The sequence below is a fragment of the Bos indicus x Bos taurus genome, chromosome 10 (assembly GCF_003369695.1).
Source record: "Bos indicus x Bos taurus breed Angus x Brahman F1 hybrid chromosome 10, Bos_hybrid_MaternalHap_v2.0, whole genome shotgun sequence".
Lineage (NCBI taxonomy): Eukaryota > Metazoa > Chordata > Mammalia > Artiodactyla > Bovidae > Bos > Bos indicus x Bos taurus.
The window spans coordinates 46141106-46167225 of NC_040085.1; the positions used below are offsets into that span (position 1 = coordinate 46141106).

The window sequence follows — 26120 nt, forward strand, 5'->3', positions numbered from 1 at the left end:
TTTACTTAGTTTCTTTTTTTTTTTTTAATATTTTCAGAAAGCTATTTAAAATTTTGAGGAACCTCAGTTTTTAACTCAAGTAACTATTCCATATATAAGTATCATTTTGATAGTTAATATAATATTTAATATTTTCCAGTTTCCAGCCACTCCCCGCTCTGTCCCTTCCCCACTGCCCACCCCCAGGACAGCATCTGGTGTGATAAACTCATCCTTTATTTTGCCTTCAGGGCCCTCTACCAGTACTCTGTTTGGGTGTCTGGGAACCGGCTGTGGAGAAACCCTTTGCCAAGTGATAGCTTCTACTCGCTTTAACACACAGTGGAGTGGGAACCATGACCAAAAGTGTTTCCAACTGTATTTCTGCTTTTTGCTGCCACTTGTGTTCTCCCTCTGCAGTTCTTCTCATCTGAACTCTGTGGCAGTGACTGTGCTCGTTTCTTTCAGATGGAGATTATTTTACCTTTACAAGACATGAACCCATTGGTGTGTGTGGACAGATCATCCCGGTGAGTGTATCTCCTCACGCCCCGTATTTATTTTCATTTGAACCAGTTCTCTTAAAGATACATAAAACATGGACTTCAGCAATGTGTGTTTTCCATTACTGGGGGAAAAAAACTGAGCTCATGTTGTTGACATATCTTTAACAGCCTCCCTGCAAATGCTTATTTGAACAGGTTAATAGGGTTTCAGCTTCGTTACCAGGAGTTGAATTCTCAAGTTATGGAATTCTCATGATTAAAATAAGCAAAGCAAAGCCCAGTGTATTAATAACCTGCCTTCAGTTATGGATGTCCATTCAGCTTATGGAAAATTAATGCTTTGTTATATTTGCTTGTTTATTTTTTAGAACTGTGACTCACCATTTTTCCAGGCATATTGTTTGATATGGTCTTTTAATCCCATTCTTTCCCACTGTTTCTTTTCACAAGAATCTAGATAGAAGACCCTACAGAAGACACAGCAGTACAATTAACGTCACAGTCATAATTGAAACCATGCCGTGCTGTTGTGTGTCTTGTACAGGGAAATGGATGTAGTGCTTAGTGTTTGGATTGGAACATTAAACATTGTCTTTTTCTCCCCCCTCTGCCTCATACATAGCCTTGGCACTATACAAAACATCATCGAGTCTTCCAGCAGGAGAGTCTAGCTAATCATTCTGGCAAGGATTTCAGGGGAGCCTCAATTTAAATTCTTAAAGTACAGACAAGAAGTTTTCTCAAAATATAGGAGAATAACTCAAGATAATCTTCAGCTTTGGGAGCCAAAGATTTGGGAGACATATTAATGAATTATTTTAAAGGTCCCCAAACCCTGGGTTACTGTGAAATTTATTCGAGAATGAAAGGAGAAGATGAGAGATTTGGTTTAAGTTCTTCTGCCCCTAAACCACCCAGGGAAATCCCACTCAGATCAGAGCCGGGTTGAGGTCTGTCACCTTAATTGCAGGAACTCAAACCTGCTTTTCCTGCCTTCCTCAGACTCAGTTAGCTGCAGCTTTCACTGACAGGACAAGAGCCGCTTGTCAGCCAGCTCAGCTCAATTACTGCGCTCCCAAGATTTATATACTGTAGATGGAATTAAAACATCACTGTGTACTCCCAAGTTTATAAACAACTAAGGGGGAAAGAAATTGGGTGTTTGGTGAAGGCACGACACTTGTATATTTTTGCAAGCTTGCCAGGGCCAGTGAGAATCCTTCAAGGATGGCAGCTGAGATGCTTCAGGCAGAAACACATTGTGCTCAGGGGCTGGAGCCAGGGCACCAGGGTCTCTGTTTTCTTTCTTAATGAAATTATCAATGACACCTGATAGTACTGAGGCTCATGCCTGCACTTATAACAATACAAGCTTAATATCCTTTTTAAAATTGGTTTAAACCGTCTTAGGCCCCAGTCTCAGATACACACATATATTTTTTAGTCTCCATTAGTTTATTTTGCAGTGGCCAGGAGACGAACTAAGATTTTTGCATCCTCATCAGCAGATGTACTTTATTTTTTGTAATTGTGTGTTTTGTGACAATACACGTAGGTAAAGAAAAAGGTACTGCCGTGAAATACACGCTGACTTCTAGGTCTTCCTCTCTGAAGAGCTTTTATACCAGCCTGAAACCCTGGTATAAAAAATCACAAATGCAAGAAAAAGTTTTCATACACAAGAACTTACTGGAACCAAAAGCTAATTTTAAAAACATATAAAATGACAACAATGAAAAGCTGAAGCAAAACAAAGACTCCCTTTTTACGATAAGATTTCTTTTTGTGGGTAGCTGGAAAATAGTAATTTGCTGACCAGAGAGAGAATAGGGGAGATTTTCAAGGTCAATCCTGTTCTCTTCTTAATGAAGTAATTAAAAAATCCAAACATCTATACTCTGTGGTGGGACAAGATTTATGTTGAGGACCAGTCTGAGAAATCTGAGAAGTCACAGCTTGAAAACAAAGTAATGGAGGAATATTTTTCCATCTATCAACCCTGAGTTTTTGCCTTTCAGTGGAACTTCCCCCTGCTGATGTTTGCTTGGAAAATTGCTCCAGCTCTGTGCTGTGGCAATACAGTAGTTATTAAACCAGCAGAACAAACACCACTCAGTGCGCTCTACATGGGAGCCCTCATCAAGGAGGTAAGAGAAACCGACCTCAGGAGTGGCTCCCACCCTCCTTACAGTTGGGGTCTACTGGAGCATATCCGATTTAATGTGCTTCATCAGCTTTCACAAGCCACGTTTCCTCCAATTCTGTTTTGTTAGGCTGGCTTTCCACCAGGAGTCATCAATATTTTGCCAGGATACGGGCCAACGGCCGGGGCAGCAATAGCTTCTCACGTTGGCATAGACAAGATTGCGTTCACAGGGTCTACTGAGGTAGGTGCCTGAGAAACCACAGCTTAAAGAACAGTTCTGCAAATGAGTAGAGGGTTTGAGAGAAAATTGAAAATGTTACCCATGGACTGAACACCCAAAGAGCAGTGGCTACTCAAGGTCTTAACAAGCAGATAAGACCTTAACAAGGTCTTATCATAGCTAGAAGACTGATGGGTGACAAAGTAAAGGTGGACATTGACTATTTGTGTCTCAAATCTCTGGATTCTTGTGTGTTCCATTTGTATGAGACCTGTCCCAGAAAAACAAAACCATATTATATTTTGAAATAAAAGGAACATATATCAGAGGCAAAAACAAACTAACAAACTGTCCCAAAAGAGTCTATCCCAGAAGCTGGGGTTCTGAACACTTTCTTGAATCAAAAACACAAATTAAGAACTGGAGATGTAAATTAATCTCTGGTCAAGATGAAAATGGAAACCCAGCTTTGTCTTATCATTATATCCCCAACTCCTGTAGATGCTATTTGCAGCTAACTATGACCATGAGCATTAAAAGGTCAGAGAGAGTAGAGATCAGCAATTTTTTCCTGCAAAACACAGCCAGATAGCAAATGTTATGGACTTTGCTGGCAATATGGTCTCTATTGAAGCTACTTAACTCTGCCCCTGGACCACAAAGTAGCCATAGGTAATATAGTATGAACTGAACCCAGCTGCAGGCGAGCACTGCATGTCCTATACTGACCTAGCTCTGGGGTCAGTGGGCTCTGCCTGCCTGTCCACTTCTTGGCTCAAGCACTACTGGGCCACATGTCTTTCAGGAGTTATCAGTCATTCTGGTCAGATGCGACTAGAAGACACTCTTCAGTGAATGGTGCTGTGGTTCAGCTTCTTGTTTGGGCAGGGCAGACTGGGCCGTAGGGCTGGCAGAAGTCCTCATTTGAGGAGATGAATCAGGCCGATCTGCACCCATCTGTGTTCCCTGGTCAGAGTGTGCCCCTAGTTTGGTTCTGCAGATGAGCAGAGCCACTGGTTGGGATTATTGCTTGGTCACTGCAGATGTGAATTCAGTCTGCCAGGATTTGTGTGTTGCAACCCCTCCCCCTCTCTCTGTTGCACTCTCATTTCTGTGGTGGTTGAGCTCTGCAGATTCCCCTGCAGTTCCCATGGTGTGAGATCAGAGTAGTGGCTCCCACAGGTCAGCTCACAGTTCTGAGTTCTCCTTTCCCACTGGAGAAGCCAGAGGGTCAAGAGAAATGTCTCCCCATGATGCTGCAGTGGCCTCTGGGAGGGCAGTATAGTCACAATGTAGCTGCTTTTCTTAACCCTTCTCATGGGTCTCTGGTACAGGGGAGTGCTTCCCGCTTAACCTTGTGTTCTAGGGTCCTTTAACAATTGTTCCTTACGCTTCTTGTGAAGGAAAGCAAAGTCTGGAGCAGTCTGTGTTGCCATCTTGGTAACATCACTCCTCAGTATTTTCACTAGTACCAGATTGCTTTAATTATAAGATTTTAAAAGATGTGTTGGAGTATGGCAGGCAATATACCCTCCTATATGGTTTTTCAAAACCTTTAGGCTGTTCTTGTACATTTTTTCAGATAAAATTTCAGTTTGGTTTTCCAAGTACCTTACCTTCCTCCACACATCTCTCATTGGAATTTCGATTGGCATCCCATTACCTGTCTGTATTAAATTGAAGATGAGTGTTCTTTCTAGAAGACTGACATCTCATCCAGGAACATGGTGTAAAGCTCTTCAGTTATCTGCCCTACAGTGTTCTTCACTGATGTCATCATTTACATCTTAGGCTTGTCTTGATAAATTAATTTCTAGGGATTTTTTTTTTCTTCTAAGGATATTTCAATTTAAAAACTGAGCACTTTTTTTAAAGTCCCAATACTATGTGTTGGAAAGTCATGTTGAGAGGATGACCTAATCTTTCAGGCCAGACAAGAAGTGACATAGTGGATCAATAAGAACATAAGTGCTTGTTTCCAAGTTGCCTGGGTTTAAGTCTCTGTTTTGCCATTCAAAAAGTTTTTTTAAACTTTTAAAAAGACTGAAGTATAATTTACATACAATAAAATGCATTCATTTAAGTACCAAATACACACTGTCACATAACCATCACCCAAACTAAGATATAGAATATTTCCATACCCTAAAACATTTCTCATACCATTGGCCCCAGGCAATCAGTGACCCTCTTTGTTAATTTTCCTTCCTCTCTTTCCTTCCTTTATATAAATGGAATATACAATATGTACTCTCCCGTGCCTAGTGGTGGTGGTGGTGGTTTTTTTGGTGAGGGGTTTGTTGTTCAGTATTTAATCAATTATTGATATGATTGGATTTGAATCTCCCATTTTCACTTTTATTTTCTACTTGTCCCATCTGCTTTTTGTCCCCTTTCTCCTCGTTTTCTGCCACATTTCGGATGAATTGAGTACTCCATTTTATCTTTCATTTTGGATTATCAGCTAAGCCTCTTTTTAAAGTAGTTGCTTTAGTAATTACAATGTGTGTTTTAATCACAGTCTACTATTTAAAAGTATTATGTTATACTGTAATGTAATAACAGTACAACGGAATTCTTCTGTTTTTCATTGCATCCTTCATGCTGCAGCTGTTCTAGAATTCACTGTAACGTATGTATGTAGCCCATAGTACATTGCTACACTTCTTGTTTTAAAAATTCAACTATCTCTTCAAAGTGAAAGTGTTAGTTGCTCAGTTGTGTCTGGTTTTTTGCAACCCCATGGACTGTAGCCCACCAGGCTCCTCTGTCCATGGAATTCTCCAGGCAAGAATATCGGAGTGGGTAGGCATTCCCTTTTCCAGGGTATCTTCCCAACCCAGGGATCAAACCTGGATCTCCAGCATTGCAGGCAGATTCTTTACCATCTGAGCCATCATGAGAAAACAAAATTATTTTACATTTACTCACATACTTACTGTTTCTAGCCCTCTCTCTTTTTTTTTGCCTATGTTTCTTTCTGATATAATTTTTCTTCTGTATAGAGAGCTTTCTTTAGCATTTCTTATAGTGTGGATCTGTTAGTGACAAATTCTCTCAGCTTCTGTTTATCTGAATATTTATTTTGTTTTCATTTTTTATGATTTTTTGTGACTATAAAATTCTGATTCAACAGTTTTTATTTTGTTTTATTTTGCTTCAACACTTTAAAGATGTCATTCTGTTTTTTTTTTTAATGACTTGCTCTGTTTTTTATAAGTTAGCAGTCATTCTTATCTTTGTTCTACTATATATAATGTTTTTTCAAATATGTATGCTTTTCCTATCTATTAATTTTTGAAAGGATGCTGAACATTGGGCCCATTACATTATGGACCATGTAGATTTTGTTTTCTTTCTTTTAAGAGTGCTGGACTTTTTTCTGTTAGGTAATTAAATCACTTGCAGTACAGGTAGACCCTTTTGACACTTAATTTTAAGCTTCATTAAGGACTAGTTTATCTTTTACTAAGATAATAAAATATATTAAGATTACTAAGTTGGGATCCTTCTGGATTTTGTAGTGAATATTCTCAGTGTTCAACTAGGTCTTTCTACTCTGGTTAGTCAAAACTCAGACGTCCCCAACCCTGTATGAGCTCTGAGGATTATTCAGCATACAAATTCCGTGATCTTTGTTCTTTATCCCATCTCGTGAAGTATACCAGTCACCACAGGTATACAGCCCGAGAACTGATGGGACCCCCATAAGTTTCCTTGACTGCATTGTCAGTACTCTCTGGTACTAAGCCTTTTACTTTTTAACCACCTCATTCTCTCTAAACTCTAATCTATTTCATCATTTCAGTGAGATCAGCACGTTCTACTTTGGTCTTAACATCCCATGATGCAAAAGGTCTTCCCTTGTTTCTTTTCTTTTTTTTAAATTTTTAAAAAATTTTATTTTTAATTGGAGGATAATTGCTTTACAATATTGTAATGGTTTAATTCCCTTGTTTCTTTTATCTCTAGAATCACAGTCCCATACTGCATGATATTCCATTTAAAGGAGGCAATTTCATGTACTTTTCTAGTTGTTTACAGTGCGAGGGCAAGTTCAGTGACAGTTTTTGAGAAATAGACTGCCAGTTATTCCTACAGCCAAAATGAGTTTATTCAGAATCAGCAAAGAATTGCAGTTTGGGGTCTACAGCCATGGCAAACCCCATGCACATCCTTCCACAGCAAGGAGAGTAGAGTACTCTTTTAAAGAAGGGAAAAGGAAATTGGAGAGCTGTAGTAAACAGAGTCCACTGGAGAAATTGAGAGTTTGAAGTATAGTTGCTTTTTGTTGCCTAACTTGTGACAGTCTCCTCTCATTGCGTGAACTCTTGCCAGGTAAGAAGAAGTTTTTCTTTTTTCTGTTGGGCTCTGCTACTGTCATAAGTGGTAGAGCTCCCTTTTCTGATCTCCCAAGTCTATTTTGATTGAGGTTTGTGTTCATTAATTTTTTATATTTTCTCCTTTTGATCAAGACCTTTCTCTGAAAGCATTGCTGGTAAGGAGTCCAGTTTTCTGGTTTCAGCAGCATTTTATCTCTCAGTGCCAAGAAGGACCTTTGGTGTAGTTTCTCACATCAGAGGGAAAGCATGCAGATTGAAAACCTATTGAGGTCATATTCTACTAACAAGGAAGTGTAGGAGGGAGAACTCTTTTAGGTCATTTTTATGTAAAACCCTTGTGTTACCAAGATCATAGACATCTGAGATCTTCTGAAGTATCATGTCATCATTAAAGGTCTGGCAGGCAAGTTTCCAACAGACCTGGTCCAGATTATCTTGGGAAGGCTGTCTCATCAGGTATCGTCTACTTCAATTCCAGGGAATCTTTACTTTCAGGTCCCCAATGACGTGCAGGCCCAGCCAGAGTTTGGTGCTTTCTTTCACTGTATCACATAAATCCAAAGTCTGTTCCCTGGAGTTCAGTGACACATGGGTTGGTTAGCAGTACTAGATAGAGGGATCTTTCCAGCAAGGTTGAAGGAAGTCTTTCTGTAAGTTTTTTCCAGTAGATAGAATCTCCACAGAGCGTAAGGTGTGCTGCTCAATGTCTTTGTCTCCCAAGAGCACACTGTAAAAAGATTGCTATACCAAAACATGATTGCTTTTATTTTTTTTAATTTAATTTTATTTTTAAACTTTACATAATTGTATTAGTTTTGCCAAATATCAAAATGAATCCACCACAGGTATACATGATTGTTTTTAATAGAAGCAATTTGGCCTTTGCAATATTGCAGAATCTTTCTTACCAGTGAGTCAAGAGGCAGGAGCCAAGTGCACTGGGCATTCAATGACTATTTCAAAGTGTGAGAGTTTATGAGTTCCAAAAGATATCGATCTAAGATCTAGAAGGACCGCTGTGGTGATGCTTTTGGCCAAGGTTTTTTAGGGACTCTACAAATTTCCTGTTGAATCTTAACAATATCATTAGTGCATTTGACTAAACTAGAGGGTTGACAGTGGTAAGTATGGTCAAAGTCTTGTGAAACTGGCCAAACAGTGCACAGTTGTCTTACTGACTAGTAAGATGAGTTCCTTGATCACTATGAAGTTAAAGAGTTGTCCAGGTAGTGATAATCTTTTTCAAAGGGACTTTAGTCACAGAAGAGGCAGTAGCCTGTCTGCAGGAGGTGGCTTCAGCCCAGTGTAAAAACATACAGACCAGAACTAAAACATATTTATATTCATGAGATGGAGGAAGTTGTATGAAATCCTTTTCCAGACCTCACATGGTCATTAGGCAGTTTGAAATGTCCAGGAGCAGTGCAGACAGGCTTATTTGGGGTATATATTTCAGACAAACGGGTTAAGTGATAACTTCTGGGAGCCGTAATGTTGCCTCACCAATGCTGATTCATGAACGCTATCATTTTGTCAGTAGACCAATGGTTTGTCAGTAGACCAACAGTGGTTAGGAGTGAGAATTTTAGAATCTCCACTAGGACTGAGTTGTTATTTGGTCCAAACCAGAGCTTCCTCTTTTTGTCAAACCAACAATTGTTGAATTTCTAGTCTTGTTTTCCCTTCTTTGAGGCCAACAGTGTTTGGCTTCTATACTTTTTCTAAAAGTCACCATTTGGGGAAATATCTCTTTGGACCATGCCAGAGGTTTGGTTGTTGTTGATTTCTTTAAGGGCAGCATTCTTTCTGGAAATGTCAACACGGTGATTTCTTTTAGCTTACAGAAAGTAAAGTTTAGAATATCCTGAAATCTTAATAAAAGCAGCAGGTAAAAAGTATTGCATCCAATAATTCTTGAATATAAGGGTCATTTAAAATTTTGGCTTCCCTGGTAGCTCAACTGGTAAAGAATCTGCCTGCAATGCAGGAGACCCCAGTTCAATTCCTGGGTTGGAAAGATCCCCTGGAGAAGGGATAGGCTATCCACTCCAGTATTCTTGGGCTTCCCTGGTGACTCAGACAGTAAAAAAAACCACCTGTAATGTGGGAGACCCAGGTTTGATCCCTAAGTTGGGAAGATCCCCTGGAGGAGGGCATGGCAACCCACTCCAGTATTCTTACCTGGAGAATCCCCATGGACAGAGGAGCTTGGCGGGCTACAGCCCATGGGGTGGCAAAGAGTCAGACGTGACTGAGTGACTAAGCACACATGTAAGGAAGCCATGTTGCTCCTACAACATTCCAAAATCATGAGCTACTCTGAAAGCATGTCTACTATCAGTGGCACTTTGAAGGACAAGCCTGTGTAAGAGTATATAATTCAGCCTGTTTAGCCCAAGTAGCCATAAGTAAAGATGCTGCTGCAACAGTATTAAAAGGAGTTGTAATATCATGCCCAGCACAGTATTTGTCATTGTCACTTTTTAAAAAGAAACCATCAGAGAACCATGAGAAGTCAGTGTTTCCTAAAGCATTTTCCTGCATATCATCTCAAGGAGTCAAGCGGAGACCTGTCAGTGTTAAGCAGTCATGAGGGACTTCATCAGTGACAGAGGGGAGAAGAGCAGCAGGGCTACCTTTACTCTGTGAAAGAGTTCTGTGAAGAGCAGTTAACATAAAGACTTACAGGAGGTGAGGCAGGTGTCTGAGAAATGTTGACTATGATGAGAATTCAGGTGAGCTTTTCCTACATGAGGTACAAAAGTGGTTAAAGGGGATCCCATAACAGTTTTTTTTTTTTTTTTTGGTGGCCTTCACCAAAAGGGCAGTGGCAGTTTTTTAACTAAAGAAGGGAAAAGTAATTAATTTCCCCCTCTTTCTTGGAGGAATTCTGGAATTATATTTCCCTAAGAAATCTCAGGTGAAAATGGATATGGATGGAGGAGCTGAGAAGAAAAGAGTATTTATCTCTCAAAGGGTCTAAACCAAAGGGAATAGATTCAGAGAAAGAAACTCGTGAAGTTCACTAGAGAGCCTCACTGTTTGAACTGTCTCAGTACTCTGAAAGAGTGCTGCTTTATAGTAGTAGGGTTGAGCACTGAGATGTGGCTCTAATGTTAGGACTGGAAGAGATTCAGCCCCAGTCTGGAGAAACATTTCTCTAAGATGAGTAAGAGGGAGGGTTGGGAGGAGCCCCCTGTAGTTCCTCAGAGCCACTTCCTTGAGGATTAGGACAGTGGAAAAACTAGTTAAGAGACCTGAAGGTGCCAGAAGTTTGTATTTGTAACAGTCTCTTTTCCAATGTCCTGGCTGTTTTGCAAAGGTAATAACAACTAGGAGGGTTTTTTTGTGTGTTTTGTTTTGTTTTGTTTTAAGGGGTCTTCATTTGCTTGCGTTGAAGATTAAGAATTTTGTTGATCTTCCTTTTAGATGACTCCTCTAAAGTGGGAGAGAGCTGGTATACCAGATTAACTGCATCTGAACTGGACATCCCATGGGTTACCCATCCCATCCTGGTCCTTTTTACTAGAAGGGAAAGGTCCCAGTTCAGCCCACTGATAAACACAAAATCAAAAGCTCCCCACGTGGGATCAACATTTGAAGGAAGACCAAAATTTTCCTTAACAATCTGAAGTCGAATATAATTGTCATGAACAGGTTCAGCAGATTTTTGTGTGCAAGCTTGAATTATGTCCCAGTCAACAGGCTTTGGAAAAGTCCAGAAATTGCTTGATGAAGTTGTGTAGCAGTTGCCTGAGTCTGATCATATAAAAACTTAGTGGGCTCATCTCCAGCTTTAATTCTAGACACCTTTCAGGATTCTCCTTGTTAGCAGTTTTCATCCAGTACTGGGCCTGGCCTTCACCAGGAAGGATATGAACTAGCAGATGTAAACCAGAGAAACCAGGTTGATAAGTTTTGTTTTATGTATCCCTTAACTACTCGTTGTGGATATAGATAACTTAACTACTTTTGTCTTTTAACTTTCCTGCTAGCTTTATGCTGCTGCTACTGCTGCTAAGTCGCTTCTGTCGTGTCCGACTCTGTGCGACCCCATAGATGGCAGCCCACCAGGCTCCTCCATCCATGGGATTTTCCAGGCAAGAGTACTGGAGTGGGGTGCCACTGCTAGCTTTATAGGTGGTTGATTTACTATCTTTATCATATACTTGCCTTTCCCAATGAGATTCCTCCTTTCATAATTTTCATATTTCTAATTGTGGTCTTTTCTGCTTAGACAAGTCCCTTTAACATTTCTTGTAAAAACTATTTTGTGCTGCTGAACTCTTTTAGCTTTTACTTACCTGTGAAACTCTTGATTTTCCCTTCAACTATTAATGATAGTCTTGCTGGGTATTTTTGATTGTAGCTTTTCTTCCTTTCATCATTTTAAATGTATCATGCTACTCCCTTATGACCTGCAGAGTTTGTGCTAAAATGTCAGCTCATAGTCTTATGGGAGTTCCCTTGTATATAACTAGTTGCTTTCCCTTTGCTATTTTTAATATTCTCTCTTTAACTTCAATTTTTGTCATTTTAATTACAATATGCTTTGGTATATTCCTCTTTGAGTTAACCCTATATGGGACATTGCATTTCCTTTCCCTAATCAGGCAAGTCTTCAGCCCTTATGTCTTCAAATGTGTTCTCTGCCCCTTTCTTTCTTCTTCTGGGACCCCTATAATGTGAATATTAGCACATCTGATATTGTCACAGAGGTCTGTTAAACTGCCCTCATTTTAGAAAAATTATTTTTTTTGTTCCGCTTGGATGATTTCCCCTACTCTGTCTACTGGTTCACTAAAATGTTCCTCTGGATCATACAATCTACTGTTGATGCCTCCCAGTGTATTTTCTATTTCAGTTATTGTATTCTTCAGCTCTGTTTGGTTTTTATATTTTCTAACTCTTTGTTAAAATTCTCATTGTGTTCATTTGTTCTTCTCTCAAGTTCTTTGAGCACATTTATGATTATTACCTTGAACACTTTATGTGGTAGATTGCCTATCTCCAGTTTACTTAGTTCTTCTGGTACTTTATCTTGTTCTTGCATTTGGAGCATATTCCTTTGCCACCTCATTTTGAGGGAGCCCCAGTGGCCCCCTTCCTCTTTGATAGACTGTCTAAGATCAGCTGGTGGGTATGACCCAGGCTTCTTTCAAATTAGTGTTCCTGCCTTGGGTCTCAGAACATGTTCTGTGTGTGCCCTTAAGAATGGAATTTCCCACAGCTCTTTGGGTCTCCTGAAGGTAAGCCCCACTGGCCTTCAAAGATAAATGTTCTGGGGGCTTCTCTTCCTGGTACAGAGTCCCCAGGCTGGGAAGCATGGTGTGGAGCTCAGACCCCGGCTCCTTGGGGGAGCATCTCCACAATTGTTCTTATTCTCCTGCTTGCAGGTCACCTGTCTAGGAACATGGGCCTTGATTATATTGCATCTCAGCCTCTCTAATCCACCTCATTGTGGTTCCTTCTTTGTATATGTACTTACAGAAGATCTTTTCTGCTAGTCTTCCAGTCATTCTTACCAGTAATTACTCTTTAAATAGTTATAATTTTGGTGTGCCTGAGGGAGGAGGGTGAGTTCAATGTCTTCCCACTCCACCATCTTGGCCACTTCTCCTATTTTATCTTTGCATTTAATTTTAAAATGTTACTTTGCAGAAAGGCAGTTTTAGGCTCCTGACAATGGAAACTTCAAACTACCAATTGAAATATGTGTTTCATTCAGTTTGGGAAATTTTAGAGCTATTCAAGTTTGAGGATTTCAAAAGTTTCCCATAATCGCCATGGATATTCTAAATTGCCTTTGGTTAGGTAGGTTTCAGGCAAATTTTCAGTTTACCATTGTCTCAAATTAGATATATTATACTCAATGAGGTTACAAATTTATGTACTTCTGTTTATACAACTAAAGTCATAAGAATACAATCCTAATGATGTTTGGATTTAGAAGTCCTTGGTTTCTTTGGTGTAGGATATTCTTAAAGGATTATAATCCTACAAATAACTAATTTCTAATCTTCTGGGGTGAGATAATTTGATTATTAGTTTAGTATTGATTTTTTAAGCTTTAATTTTTGAATATTACAGTTTCTGGTCATATACATAGATTTGGGGGGCTGCATTATTTTTCACTGTCCTTTAGTCATTATTCTCACTACCCCAAGTAGCATCTGATGTGTAGTCAGCAATCATTTTAAGTATTTGTTAGGTATACAAAGGAGGAAAGATTAAATTTGAGAAATAAAAGCTTGATCCCAGAACTAGAAGGTGATGAACACTTTCTTTCTTCAGAACGCCACTAATAGCTTAGGGATTAATATTTTACTTTGTAGCTATATAATTATGAACCACTTAATTCTGTACAAAATTTGCTTAATAGTAAGCATACATTTTTCAGAGTTGTGAGAATTAAATGCACAATGAGTTTTTATAAGTTGTAAGCAACAAGCACATGTTAGTTTGTAATATGTTATTAGCATCCTAAAAAAATGAGAGAGTTCTGTAGGTTGGATGGTCTGTCAAGGCTTCAAGAGAAAGAGAGATTTAATATTAGTCTTGTAGGATATGAGTAAGTAGAGTAAATTGGGAAGAAATAGTTCAATGGCACCCCACTGCAGTCCTCTTGCCTGGAAAATCCCATGGACGGAGGAGCCTGGTGCGCTGCAGTCCATGGGGTCGCTAGGAGTCGGACACAACTGAGCAAATTCACTTTCACTTTTCACTTTCATGCACTGGAGAAGGAAATGGCAACCCACTCCAGTGTTCTTGCCTAGAGAATCTCAGGGACAGGGGAGCCTGGTGGGCTGCCGTCAGTGGGGTCGCACAGAGTCGGACACGACTGAATCGACTTAGCTTAGCAGTATTTCAACAACTAGAGGCTGAAGAGAACAGAAAGTCTTAGTGAAGAGAATAGGGATTGAGAGAGGGCTTAGGGAGAAATGTTGGGAGGCAGATGAACTCGAAAGTAATGTTCTGCAAATCAAGCCATTGAAAATAATTCTCAGTTTAAAACTTGAGGCCAGAGTGTACAAGACTTCTCAGAAAAAGACATCATATAAAAATCATACACCAATGTTCTCTATGAATATAGACCCAAGAATCCTCAATGAAATACTATCAAACAGAAATCAGCAAATTAAAGGATTATATAGTATGACCAAATAGGATTTATCCCAGCAATGGAAGGTCAGTTTAATACCCAAAAAATCAGTCAGTGTAATATTCCACATTGATAGAACAAAGGACAAAACCATACAGTCATCTGTGTAGAGAGAAAAAAGCATTTGACAAAATCTAACACCACATAGAAGCATACAAAAATATTATTCCTAATTGCCAAAAATGGGAACAGTCAGAGTATCCATTAGATGATGAGTTGATGAGCAAAATGCGGGTGTGTCCATATCCATACAATGGAATGTTGTTGTTGTTCAGTTGCTCAGTCGTGTCTGCCTCTTTGCAACCCCATGCAAACAGGCAGCATGCCAGGCTTCCCTGTTCATCACTGTCTCCTGGAGTTTGCACAAACTTAGGTCCATTGAATCAGTGATGCCAGCCAGCCATCCCAGTGGAATATTATTCAGTCTCAAAAAAGGAAATACCAATGTATGCTTTGCCATGGGTGATTCTTACCAACATGCTAAATGAAAGAAGCCAGTCACAAAAGGCTACATATTGTGTGATACTGTTTCTATCAAGTGTCAATAATAGGCAGATCTGTAGACAGAAAATAGGTTAGTAGCTTCCAGGCGCAGAAAAGAGGGGAGAATGGGAAAGGACTACTAATGGATATGAAATGTTCTGGAATTAAAATCTCTTCTAAAGTGAGAAGCCTGATAGAGATGGGGAAAAAATAGCCCTGTAAATCTAAATCATGACAGATTGAGGAGTTAGTGTGTGTCTGATTTCCTTGTGCCTTGAACACACTTGGGAGAGTGAGACAGTGCTGGACACCAGATGTTCAGTGACTGCTGAACACATTTTCCAGTGTTCTAGTGGAATTATTTTTATATTTAAGGGACACGAAAGTGTGTAAAACTTAAGTAAAATATTAGGTTTTCTTCTATACCCATTTTCCATAAATAATCTTTCTAATTCTCAGATTATATTACTCTTACCTAAATTCAGGCCAAGTTAATTTCCATCTACAGAACTATCCAGTGTTTTATGCTAAATAAGCAAACGTAGTAACTGAGCTGATAGGTTAATAATCTGTCTGATCAATCTCGTGATCAAAGAAGACCTCCTCACAGAATTTTACATTAATTTAGGGAGTTTTGAGCTTTAATGTAGTTCACCTTTAGTGTATTTATTTCACTCCTTTCTTTAGAGTCTCTTAAAAAAATACTCTTCATGGCTTTGCTGAAATGAAAACTGGAAAGAATGTTGCATCATTCCACCTCTTAAAAAACTAGAGGAAGGTATTTTTTTCAGTAAGGTATGCCAAACACAGTCTTCAAATCATTCCAAAAGCAATCAAGATTAAATATCAGATCTATATTAGAAAACTAGACATAATTTAAGCCTCTCTAATGGTGGAAGGAAAGTTATGACCAACCTAGATAGCATATTCAAAAGCAGAGACATTACTTTGCCAACAAAGTTTCGTCTAGTCAAGGCTATGGTTTTTCCTGTGGTCATGTATGGATGTGAGAGTTGGACTGTGAAGAAGGCTGAGTGCCGAAGAATTGATGCTTTTGACCTGTGGTGTTGGAGAAGACTCTTGAGAGTCCCTTGGACTGCAAGGAGATCCAACCAGTCCATTCTAAAGGAGATCAGCCCTGGGATTTCTTTGGAAGGAATGATGCTGAAGCTGAAACTCCAGTACTTTGGCCACCTCATGCGAAGAGTTGACTCATTGGAAAAGACTCTGATGCTGGGAGGGATTGGGTGCAGGAGGAGAAGGGGATGACAGAGGATGAGATGGCTGGATGGCATCACTGACTCGATGGACGTGAGTCTGGGTGAACTCCGGGAGTTGGTGATGGACAGGGAGGCCTGGCGTGCTGCGATTCATGGGGTCACAAAGAGTTGGCCACAACTGAGCGACTGACTGAACTGAACTGAATGGTGGTGTGCCTTTGTTCACAGTACGTGTTAATATTTAATCTTCCCCATGCTCAGATGCATGTCTGTAGGTAAAGGATGATTGTACCTAATTCATCGATTTTAAGGTTGAAGTAAGCTAGTATATCTAAAGTTTTTAACACAGGGTCTGGCTCTTAGTAAGGTGTCGATAAATATTAGCTGTTATTGTTTTATATTTATTTTTAAATGAAATTTATATAACAATATAGTCTTGGGAAAATGTGTAATAGAGAAGGGGGCTGGATTCAGCCAACCTTGGATCAAATCCCGGCTCTCATCTCTCATTTCTTCATCTGTTAAGACGGTTAGGAAGAACTCCTTACGTGTTTATTTGTGGATTAATGGAGCTAGTGTTCCAGTCCTGTTGTTGGCATACTGTGAGAATTCAGTGAATACTAGTTAAATCTGATTGATTCTAGTTGAATCTATTTGCAGATAATGTCTGTCAAAAACTAATCTCTGCTTTGCTCTAGAAATTTTACTTTCCTTTTGTTTGTTTTATGGCTTTTATAAATATTTTACAAATATTTTTGTCTTCTAATAAATGTTTATTTTGTTTGTTTTGCTGTTCTAGTTCACTTTTTTGGAAGGGCGCCTGGGTGCTTGCTTAAATAAACTGATTATGAATTCTTCTTTTATTTTTTTAAATGGAATAGTATACTCCATTTAGACAGTGGTGTTGTCAGAGGACACTTGGTACCTATTAAGGAACTCACGATTTTACTATGGCCTAGATGAGGGGCCAATCCTACAACCAAAGTCTGCCAGAATTAGGTTCTGGTGTAGGGAGAAATGTCTTTGTCGAAAACTATAATGTAATTACCATTGTTGTTCGTTGTCATGTAGTTACGATTGTTTTCAGTAGTATCACTACCTTCCCTATAGTAATGGGGAGGTGAGCTCTGGGGAAGAGAGGAGTGATTTGTTTAAATTCAGATTCTTGAGCACCACCCAGGATCTTCTAAATTAGAAACTTTCAAGTGGGTCCAGGAATTCTTATTTTAATAAGCTTTCCTAGTGATTTTTATGTCTATTAACATTCAAGAATCACTAGTTTACACATATTTTGAAGCAGCCTACAAAGAGGTGCCCATGATGATCCTGGGGTGAAATGATACTGTGTGGTGGCATTGGAGCTGTGCTAACCTTACAACATCCTCTGGGGAAACATGCCCAGAGCACAGGAGAACTAGAGAAGATGGGGAGGATTAAGTTCAGAAAGAATTAAGGTGATTTTACCAAGAGTCAGTTCAATGCTCTGTATGCCAGGTGAACCCCAGAATTCCCTCATTTGTAAGATAAGGAGTGAATTAAGGGAATTTTTACCAGTGCCTGACATGGGAGATGGAAAAGGCAATGGCACCCCACTCCAGTACTCTTGCCTGGAAAATCCCATGGACGGAGAAGCCTGGTAGGCTGTAGTCCATGGGGTTGCTAAGAGCGATTTCACTGTCACTTTTCACTTTCATGCATTGGAGAAGGAAATGGCAACCCACTCCAGTGTTCTTGCCTGGAGAATCCCAGGGACGGGGGAGCCTGGTGGGCTGCCGTCTATGGGGTCACACAGAGTCGGACATGACTGAAGTGACTTAGCAGCAGCAGCAGACATTTGAGAGACTGCAATCGCTTATTGGATGAAAGAGGAATTTTATGTTGCTCACGGAAGCCCAGAGAAATCAACTGATGGGTTCATAGAAAACTTTACCCTATAGGCTTAGCTGGTTAGATTTTCTTCTTGAGAAATTTTTGTTGATTTAGCCCTTATCTGCAGAAAATCGGTATTCCTAACGGAAGGTCCAAGGTTTATTTCAGTCATAATTGTTGGTTTCTGAACATGGAAATTCACCATTTCCCACTCCAACTCTCTTCCTTCCCTATAAGATCATCAGTAATAAAAGATTTTCTACCATAGCAACCTAATTGGTTCATTAAGTTTTTTATTTACCAATGTGAAAGTAATCCAGTCGGTCAGTCGGTACAGTATTTCATGTGGAATATTTCCCTGAAATAAGTCACTTATAGTTATGAACCTCTCTTTTGAGCTCCAGACTTCTATTTGTAGCTCTGGAGTGGACACTTCTACCTGGATATTTAATCTGCTTCAGGTAACAGGTTGATTCATGACCTGAACCCTGCACCTTCCCATGTTCTCTAGCCTCACCAGACTGCTTGCAAATCTTCAAATGTGATTTGCCTTTCACAGTTCAACTGTAACCATGCACATGCCTTTTTTTCTGACAGAAATGACCACCCTTCCATCATCTACTCAATGAGTTCCTAGCTCAATGATTCTGTTCTATCATCTGTGCAGTTAAATGAGAACTGGTCAACTTATATAATGAGTATGATGCTTTATTTTTATTTAGATTCATAATCTCAAAAATTGTCACCCTTCTACTTCTAGTAATTTCTTTTATTAGCCTTTAATCTGTTCTTTATTTTCACCACCTTTTGCTTTCCTTTAAGTGTATATATTTTTTCCTCTTCACTTTTTCTTTTTCCCTTTTGGGCTTTAATTATTTTAAAATTTAATTAATTCATTCTAATACATTTGACTTTAATTAATACCACTAAATCACATTTGAAATAGTCATGTGGATTCAATATCATTTCCCTACCAGCAGTTCACAGAGGACAATAAAAAGATGTATGGTATAATTACTCTAATAAAATAACATTTTTACTTCTTAATATGCCTTTATTAACAGCTTTATTGAGGTATAATTGATATGCAATGGATTTCACATATGTAAAGTGTACAGTTTGGTAGTTTTGACGGATGTATCCACCTGTGAAGCCATCACTACAGCTCAGGTAGTGCACACATCCATCACCCTCAGGCCTTTTCTGCTGCCCCTTTGTAACCTCTCTCCCTTCTTTCCCCTCCCCTCCATTCCCATTCCCAGGCACTGATCTGCTTTTTGCCGTTATAGGTCATTTGCATTTTCTAGAATTTTATATGAATAAAAGCATACAGTATATACTCTGTTGTCCATTTGTAATCAACATGATTATTTGAGATCCATACACATTTTTGCATATACATATCAAAAACCTTTTTATTACTGAGTAATATTCAATTGTATGGATACATCACAGTTTGCCTGTTGTACATTTAGGACATTTAGGTTGTTTTCATTTGGGAACTACTACAGATAAAAGCTCCTATGAACATTTTCTGCACCAGTTCATGTGTGTGTGTGTGTGTGTGTGTAGATTGGTTGATTCTTTTTTTTTTCTCTATATGAACATTTTCTGCACCAGTTCATATGTGTGTGTGTGTGTGTGTGTGTGTGTGTGTGTGTAGATTGGTTGATTCTTTTTTTTTCCTCTTGGGGAGATGTCTAGCAATGGAATGGCTGAATCATATTAGGTTCAGAAACTGCTAAATTTTTTTTTCAAGGTGGGTGCATCATCTTACCAGCAATGTATAAGACTTCTAGCTCCTTCACATCCTCACTAGCACTTGGTACAATCAGTCTTTATAATTTTACCTTTCTAATAGGGGTTCAGTGCTATCTCACTGTTGCTTTATATAACACAATAAACTTTATCTTCACAGGAAGAACATTAAAAACTAAATATGTTATCTTCATCAGTGCAGATATCCGAAGGGAGAACTGAGAGAGAATAGAGAGTTTGGGGAAGAGAATAAGATACAAGATGGCCCCATGAACCATTTTGCTGTTAGGAACATTCATGCAGTGAGATAGCGTATAGCTGGGTGCATTAACTAGTTTCCCCCAAAGTTTTCTGGTGGTGTCTATTGATACTTCTCTGGAGGGATTTGTATTCACTAGGAGGGAAACCAACCCTGTGCACCTGAAGTATCTCCCAGTTTCTTCTCTGGGATGATATAATCAATGGGTAATAGAAGACCAAGTTGTTTACTCACTAAGTCATGCCCCACTCTTTTGTGACCTCATGGACTGCAGCCCACCAGGCTCCTCTGTCCATGGGCTTTCCCAGGCAGGAATACTGGACTAGGGGATCTTCCCAATCCAGGGATCGAACCCACATCTCTTGCATTGGTAGGCGGGTTCTTTACCAGTGAGCCACCAAGGGAAGCCCAATAGAAGACGAGAGTATTTGACTAGAATATGAAAGCCAGCTTATAATTATATTAATGGTGGCAAGTGGAGAACTTTCATAGGCAAGTCGAATAATCACATAATCCCCAACCCCTTTACAGCTTGTAGTTTTTTACTTCTTTATTTACCTATCCTCTCTTAATTTTGTAGGCTGCTTGAGAAATTGTATAGATTCTTCTAGAGGGTACATGTCACTTAAATATGGATTTGAATGTGGCTCCACTAACGATTTTCCTAGTATCACAAAACGTTTGGAACAGTCAGCAATAAGAAGCTTATTTGAGGTGGCTGCTTTCCATTTTACTTTAGAAAAAGGCCTTTAAAAAGAAAACAAGTTACTCAAAGATAGGATTAATTTCTCCTTATGCAGCTAAATACTTAAGCAATGAATGTAAATATTTAATATGTGACTATGAAAGGGCTCTTATAAACACAGAGGCAATAAACAACCTCAGTAAAATATAGGAAAACAGTTTGCATTTTGCTTAGTATGATGTTTTCTTTATTCAGTTAGGTTAACAAACCATGATCTCATCATTAGTCAACAAGATAACAGAGAGACCATCAAAGCAAACTACAGGAGAGTCCAGATTGATTCGTGCCAAACAAATGTTTGGAGCTAACAGCTGTATTATCACTGATTCTAATTTACGCAGCCGGGGTTCTCCTTTCATTTCCTAAGTGAGATGAATGTCATCGTACATGGTACGGACACCCTCTCTGCTGCTTGAGTAATGAATCGGGTCAGCTCTCCCTTCTGGGTAACCTCACCCCTCTTTGTAGGTGGGAGGAAGTGGCCTGCCAGAGTTTTAGTTATTTTTTAAAAACAGCTTATAAGCATCTTTCTAAGCTTGTATGAGTCCATTAGTAAACTATCCAGCATTTTAAACCTTTGGATGTACAGATTTTAAGTTATTACCTTTCTTGTTTAACACTTGAAGAAAAATATGATTACTGAAGAAAAAGAGTGTGCTGTAGCCTCTGCCTGCCATCCTGCAATGCCGTGATTCATTCTGCAGCAGGTCTCTCACCTCAAGAGCTCAGGCTGAGTAGGAACCGATCCTAAGAAGCCCATCTCTTTAGATCACCTGGTTCGTGGGACTTGGGGAACCTTTGACTTGAGGATTGTGGCTTCTTCCTATCAAAGGAGACCTCCCCAAAGTCTTAATTTTTAAAATGTATTTGAAATTAAAAAAGGAGAGCCTTATGTAACAGAAGGAGGCTGAATGTTCAAGACAGTCACTCTAGAATAGCTGTTAGTTGTGGAGAGTGTGTTTAGCCATCAGGGTTCTTCTCAGAGCAGAAGGTATCCAATCCCAGGAGAACATGTGGAGAAGAGCAGCTGTACTGGCCCTGCCACTCAGTGGGTGCCTGTCAGCAACTCAGGCTTGCTTGACCTGAGTCATGTTTTTTCTTTCAAACCTAAAATAGGTAATAATTCTTGCCTCACAGGATCACCATGAGGATTAAATAATGTTTATAAGAACAAGCAGTTCAGAATAGGTGCTCAATAAATGAGAATGTTCAACAACTGAAAAATAGAACCAACAGGGGAAGATTAGAGACAGTATGAGAGAGGTGCCCTTAAAGATTCTTTAATCCCATGGTTTTTAACCCTAGCAGCACATTAAAAATACCCATGCCTGTAGGCTCCACTGCAGACACCATGATCAAAATCTCTGGAGTCAGAGCCCAGACAAAGAAAAAGTTTTAAGAGCTCCAGGAAAATAGATGTGCATTCAGTGTTAGAACCATGAAGCCATTCCCTTTATTAAAGATGTGGAAATTTCAGCCAAAGATAAGGACAGTGGTGGCAGTGGTGGCAAAGCAGAGCCTTGGATACAGGCATCCTGTCTGCCAGTCTCTCACTTCCATTTCCTTAAAGACTTCGTATTCTCCAATTTCCAGAGACTTGAAGAGCAACTGTAATGTCTGGCCCGTTGACTCATCAGATGTTGTTGAAAATGTCTGTGTGTGCTCACGCGTGCGTGCATGTGCACACGCACGGGAGTCCCTCTGCTTACTGTCAGTCTGGTAGGGAAGACAACAGTTCAACAAGAAGAGTATGAGAGTTATGTGGGATCATAAAAGTGGGAAAACCAAACACTGTAGTGAGGGCAGATCCAGAAAGCTAGCTTCTCAGAGGAGGTAGCAAAGGTAGGGCCAGAAAAATGAGTAGGCAAGGAGAGGAAAGGCATTTCAAACAGAGGAGAGAGCTGATAGAGGTACACAGCCACATCCCAGGAAGGGCAAGTGGTTCATGTGCTGGAGTGATAAGTGTGGTGAGAACGGTGGTGGAAGAGAGGGGCTGGAGGCACGAGCAGTGGCTGCACTGGTCTTCACAGTCTGAATTTCACAAAGTTTTGAAATTCTTTTATCCCTTAAATTGAAGGAGCTTCTTTAATGCCTTGGTCCTGTTACTTTCTGGTGCAGATCCAAACAGGTTGATTTGGTCTGTTATTTCTGGATATTTCCAAGAGACAAGAGATGTCCAATTACACATATTGGTGGCGCTAGTGGTAAAGAACCACTTGCCAGTGCAGGAAACATAAGACTCATGGGTTCAGTCCCTGGGTTGGGAGGATTGGGCATGGCAACCCACCCCATTATTCCTGCCTGGAGAATCCCATGGACAGAGGAGCCTCGTGAGTTTACAGTCCACGGGGTCGCAAAAGAGTCAGACACAACTTAGCAACTAACACTACAGTACACACACATTTGGGGCATTTCTGTTTCTATCCTGACAGAACCTAGAGCACAATGAACATCAAGAAAGGAGAGGTGGGAAGAACCAGAGAGACAGTTTGTTTGGGGTTTAATAAATGAAATATATTGTAAAAATCATTCATCTTCAATCTGTTTATTGATGTCTCTAGTAGAGATTTTTCCATTTCTTAAAAAAGGTGGCATATCTCTAGAAGGAATCCACTCCAACATGTGTACTTAACTAATCAAGAAAAAGTATCTCTGAAAAGAAACCCATCCTAGAAATATGGATGATTAACAAATGAATAAAAAAAAAATGTTACCAGACTTTAGATCTGTTCAGGAAGCAACAACCTTAAATAAAGAGGGCACGGGAAGCCTTTCATGGTCTTTTTTGTCCTGTATAACAAATTATTTTCCATGCAAAGCTCCAAATTGCATTTCCTACCCTACTGCATTGCCATGAGCATGGTTCTGGTACACTGTGGCTCTTCCAAGGATACTCCTGATATCAATCTTGAAGACTGTTTGAAATGAGGATGGGAGTCAGAGTTGACTTGTGCCAACATTCCTGCTGAGAGTTAGCCCAGTTCCATTATGTGTGGGCGAGCCCCAGGTCCCCGCCCTTGCCTGTTCAGGGGACACAGATACAGCTGAGAGACTCTGCAGGGAGCGCCAAGTTAAGACACCACATGACAGAAACAAGATCACTTACTCTTTCATAATGAACTCTTTGTGGGAAACTGAAAAAGATCAGGCTTATTTCCCATTCAGTGCAGCTGTGATGCCTCTATGAAAGTTGAGTTCTGCTCAAAGACGTGAAGAATCCAGGAGAACTGTAGACAGACCCTCAGAATGAACAGGGGCCCTGAGTCTTTTTTAACTCTTCCAACTTACTGGGTCTTTGTATGTGTATGGGTTCAGTTGCTCTGTCGTGTCCAACTCTTTGGGACCCCATGGACTGTAACCCACGAGGCTCATCTGTCCGTGGGATTTTCCCAGCAAGAATACTGGAGTGGGTTGCCATGCCCTCCTGCAGGTGATCTTCCCAACCCAGGGATCGAACCTGGGTCTCCTGCATTGCTGGCAGATTCTTTACTGCTGAGCCACTGGGGAGGCCCAGTACTGGGGCACTAAGGGCCAGGTTAACTGCTTGGTGGGTGTCTTCATTCATCAGATGAAGAAACTGAGGCCCAAGGAGGTGAAGTGACTTTCCCAAATCAAAGGTTAGTTAGAAACCAAGCCAGAGCTTGCAGTGAATAGGTCTTCTCACTCCTGTGGGCAAAATTGTAGTCTGTTAGCCTGGTCATCAGAGAAGGCAATGGCACCCCACTCCACTGTTCCTGCCTGGAGAATCCCAGGGACGGGGGAGCCTGGTGGGCTGCCATCTGTGGGGTCGCACAAAGTCGGACACGACTGAAGTGACTTAGCAGCAGCAGCCTGGTCATGGTTATAATTAGCTAGGTTGTCAAAAAATAGGACAGAATGTATCAGATCAGATCAGTCGCTCAGTCGTGTCCGACTCTTTGCGACCCCATGAATCGCAGCACGCCAGGCCTCCCTGTCCATCACCAACTCCGGGAGTTCACTCAGATTCACGTCCATCTGATGCCATCCAGCCATCTCTTCTTCTGTCGTCCCCTTCTCCTCCTGCACCCAATCCCTCCCAGCATCAGGGTCCTTTCCAATGAGTCAACTCTTTGCATGAGGTGGCCAAAGTACAGGAGTTTCAGCTTTAGCATCAGTCCTTCCAAAGAAATCCCAGGGCTGATCTCCTTCAGAATGGACTGGTTGGATCTCCTTGCAGTCCAAGGGACTCTCAAGAGTCTTCTCGAACACCACAGTTCAAAAGCATCAATTCATATTGGAAAATCTTATTTGAAAAAAAAAAAAAAAGATGATAAATTTGGTCAAAATCTGGTCTCTGTGCCTGTATTCTATTTTATCCGTATTCACATACAGGATTTAGTTTCTCAAACTGTTTATTTCTCTGTTTTATCTCACAGATTGGCTATTTATCAGAATAGGGTTTAGTTTTACGAAGTCCACCCCATTGCCTTGACTTGAACAACTCAGAAGGCCTGTCCATCCTGGCAGCCTCATTTAGCTCATCATATGTTTTCCCTTCTGTTCATGTATAAACATGACTGGTGTGGCACATAAATATCCCCACGGAACTTTTCTAACATGAGCTACTTAATCCCAGGTCTGTACTTCATTTGATGTCTGTATTTCACTTCTTCCTGGACTTTCCTATCCCAGAGATTTTAACTTCAGAAATCTTTGCATGGGATTCGGACAAGTAATATATTAGGTTGCTTTGCACAGGACGTGTCATATTTTGTAAGAGTCAGTTCTCACGTGAACTCTTCATTTTTAAACATTACTCTTTCCTGCTAAGAATTCCCTGTTTTGGAGTCACATCTATTCTTCCTGTTGTCTCTTTCCCGTTGAGCGTAGTGAGGAGTGCCTCCCTTCAGGGTCACTTAATTTCGTTTCATTTGTGGGGAGAATTCCTGAGTAGTAATGTATTCTCCAGAGACAGTCTGACCTGGAAACTGAGAGTAAAATGGGAAGGCTTATGATACCCAATCCTGTAATTAATGAAGGTTTCATCCTAACCCACTTCTCTGGGTGAGGTTCAAAGGAGCCTGACCCTGCATTATAACAAAATGCTGCACAATCATAATTCCACTGTTCAGATCTAATATTAAGTCAGGCCCAGATTTTTTGTACTTACTGAACACCTGTTAGGTTTACATGGGAATCCTCTTAGCTGTGAGTTCCTTGTGGATGAGGAGCAGTACCTAGCATTGTACTTGACACATAGTAGGAGAACCAGGAGTACATGTTGAATGAAGGGGATTGATGAGAAACTGGGATTTTTCAGAGTATTGTGTCATGAGGCCACTCTAGATGGCCGTGGTTCTCCTTTAGTGTAGGTAACACATCCAGTTCTTTCTTGAGGCTGGGCTGCAATATGAGCTTCTTCCAAAGATGGAAAAGCGTTATTAATCTGAGATTTGCCTTGCAGTGTTT

The 26120-nt window shown here is 40.2% G+C and overlaps 1 protein-coding gene across 1 annotated transcript in view; it reads left to right on the top strand.

Moving 5' to 3' along the window:
• ALDH1A2 (aldehyde dehydrogenase 1 family member A2) overlaps positions 1 to 26120 on the top strand; it is a 125737-nt gene that overhangs the window by 79340 nt on the left and 20277 nt on the right. Inside the window, exons 5-7 of the mRNA XM_027553896.1 lie at positions 448 to 509; positions 2504 to 2632; positions 2759 to 2872. Of these exons, the coding sequence (XP_027409697.1) occupies positions 448 to 509; positions 2504 to 2632; positions 2759 to 2872 (305 nt within the window). The remainder of the gene's footprint in view (positions 1 to 447; positions 510 to 2503; positions 2633 to 2758; positions 2873 to 26120) is intronic.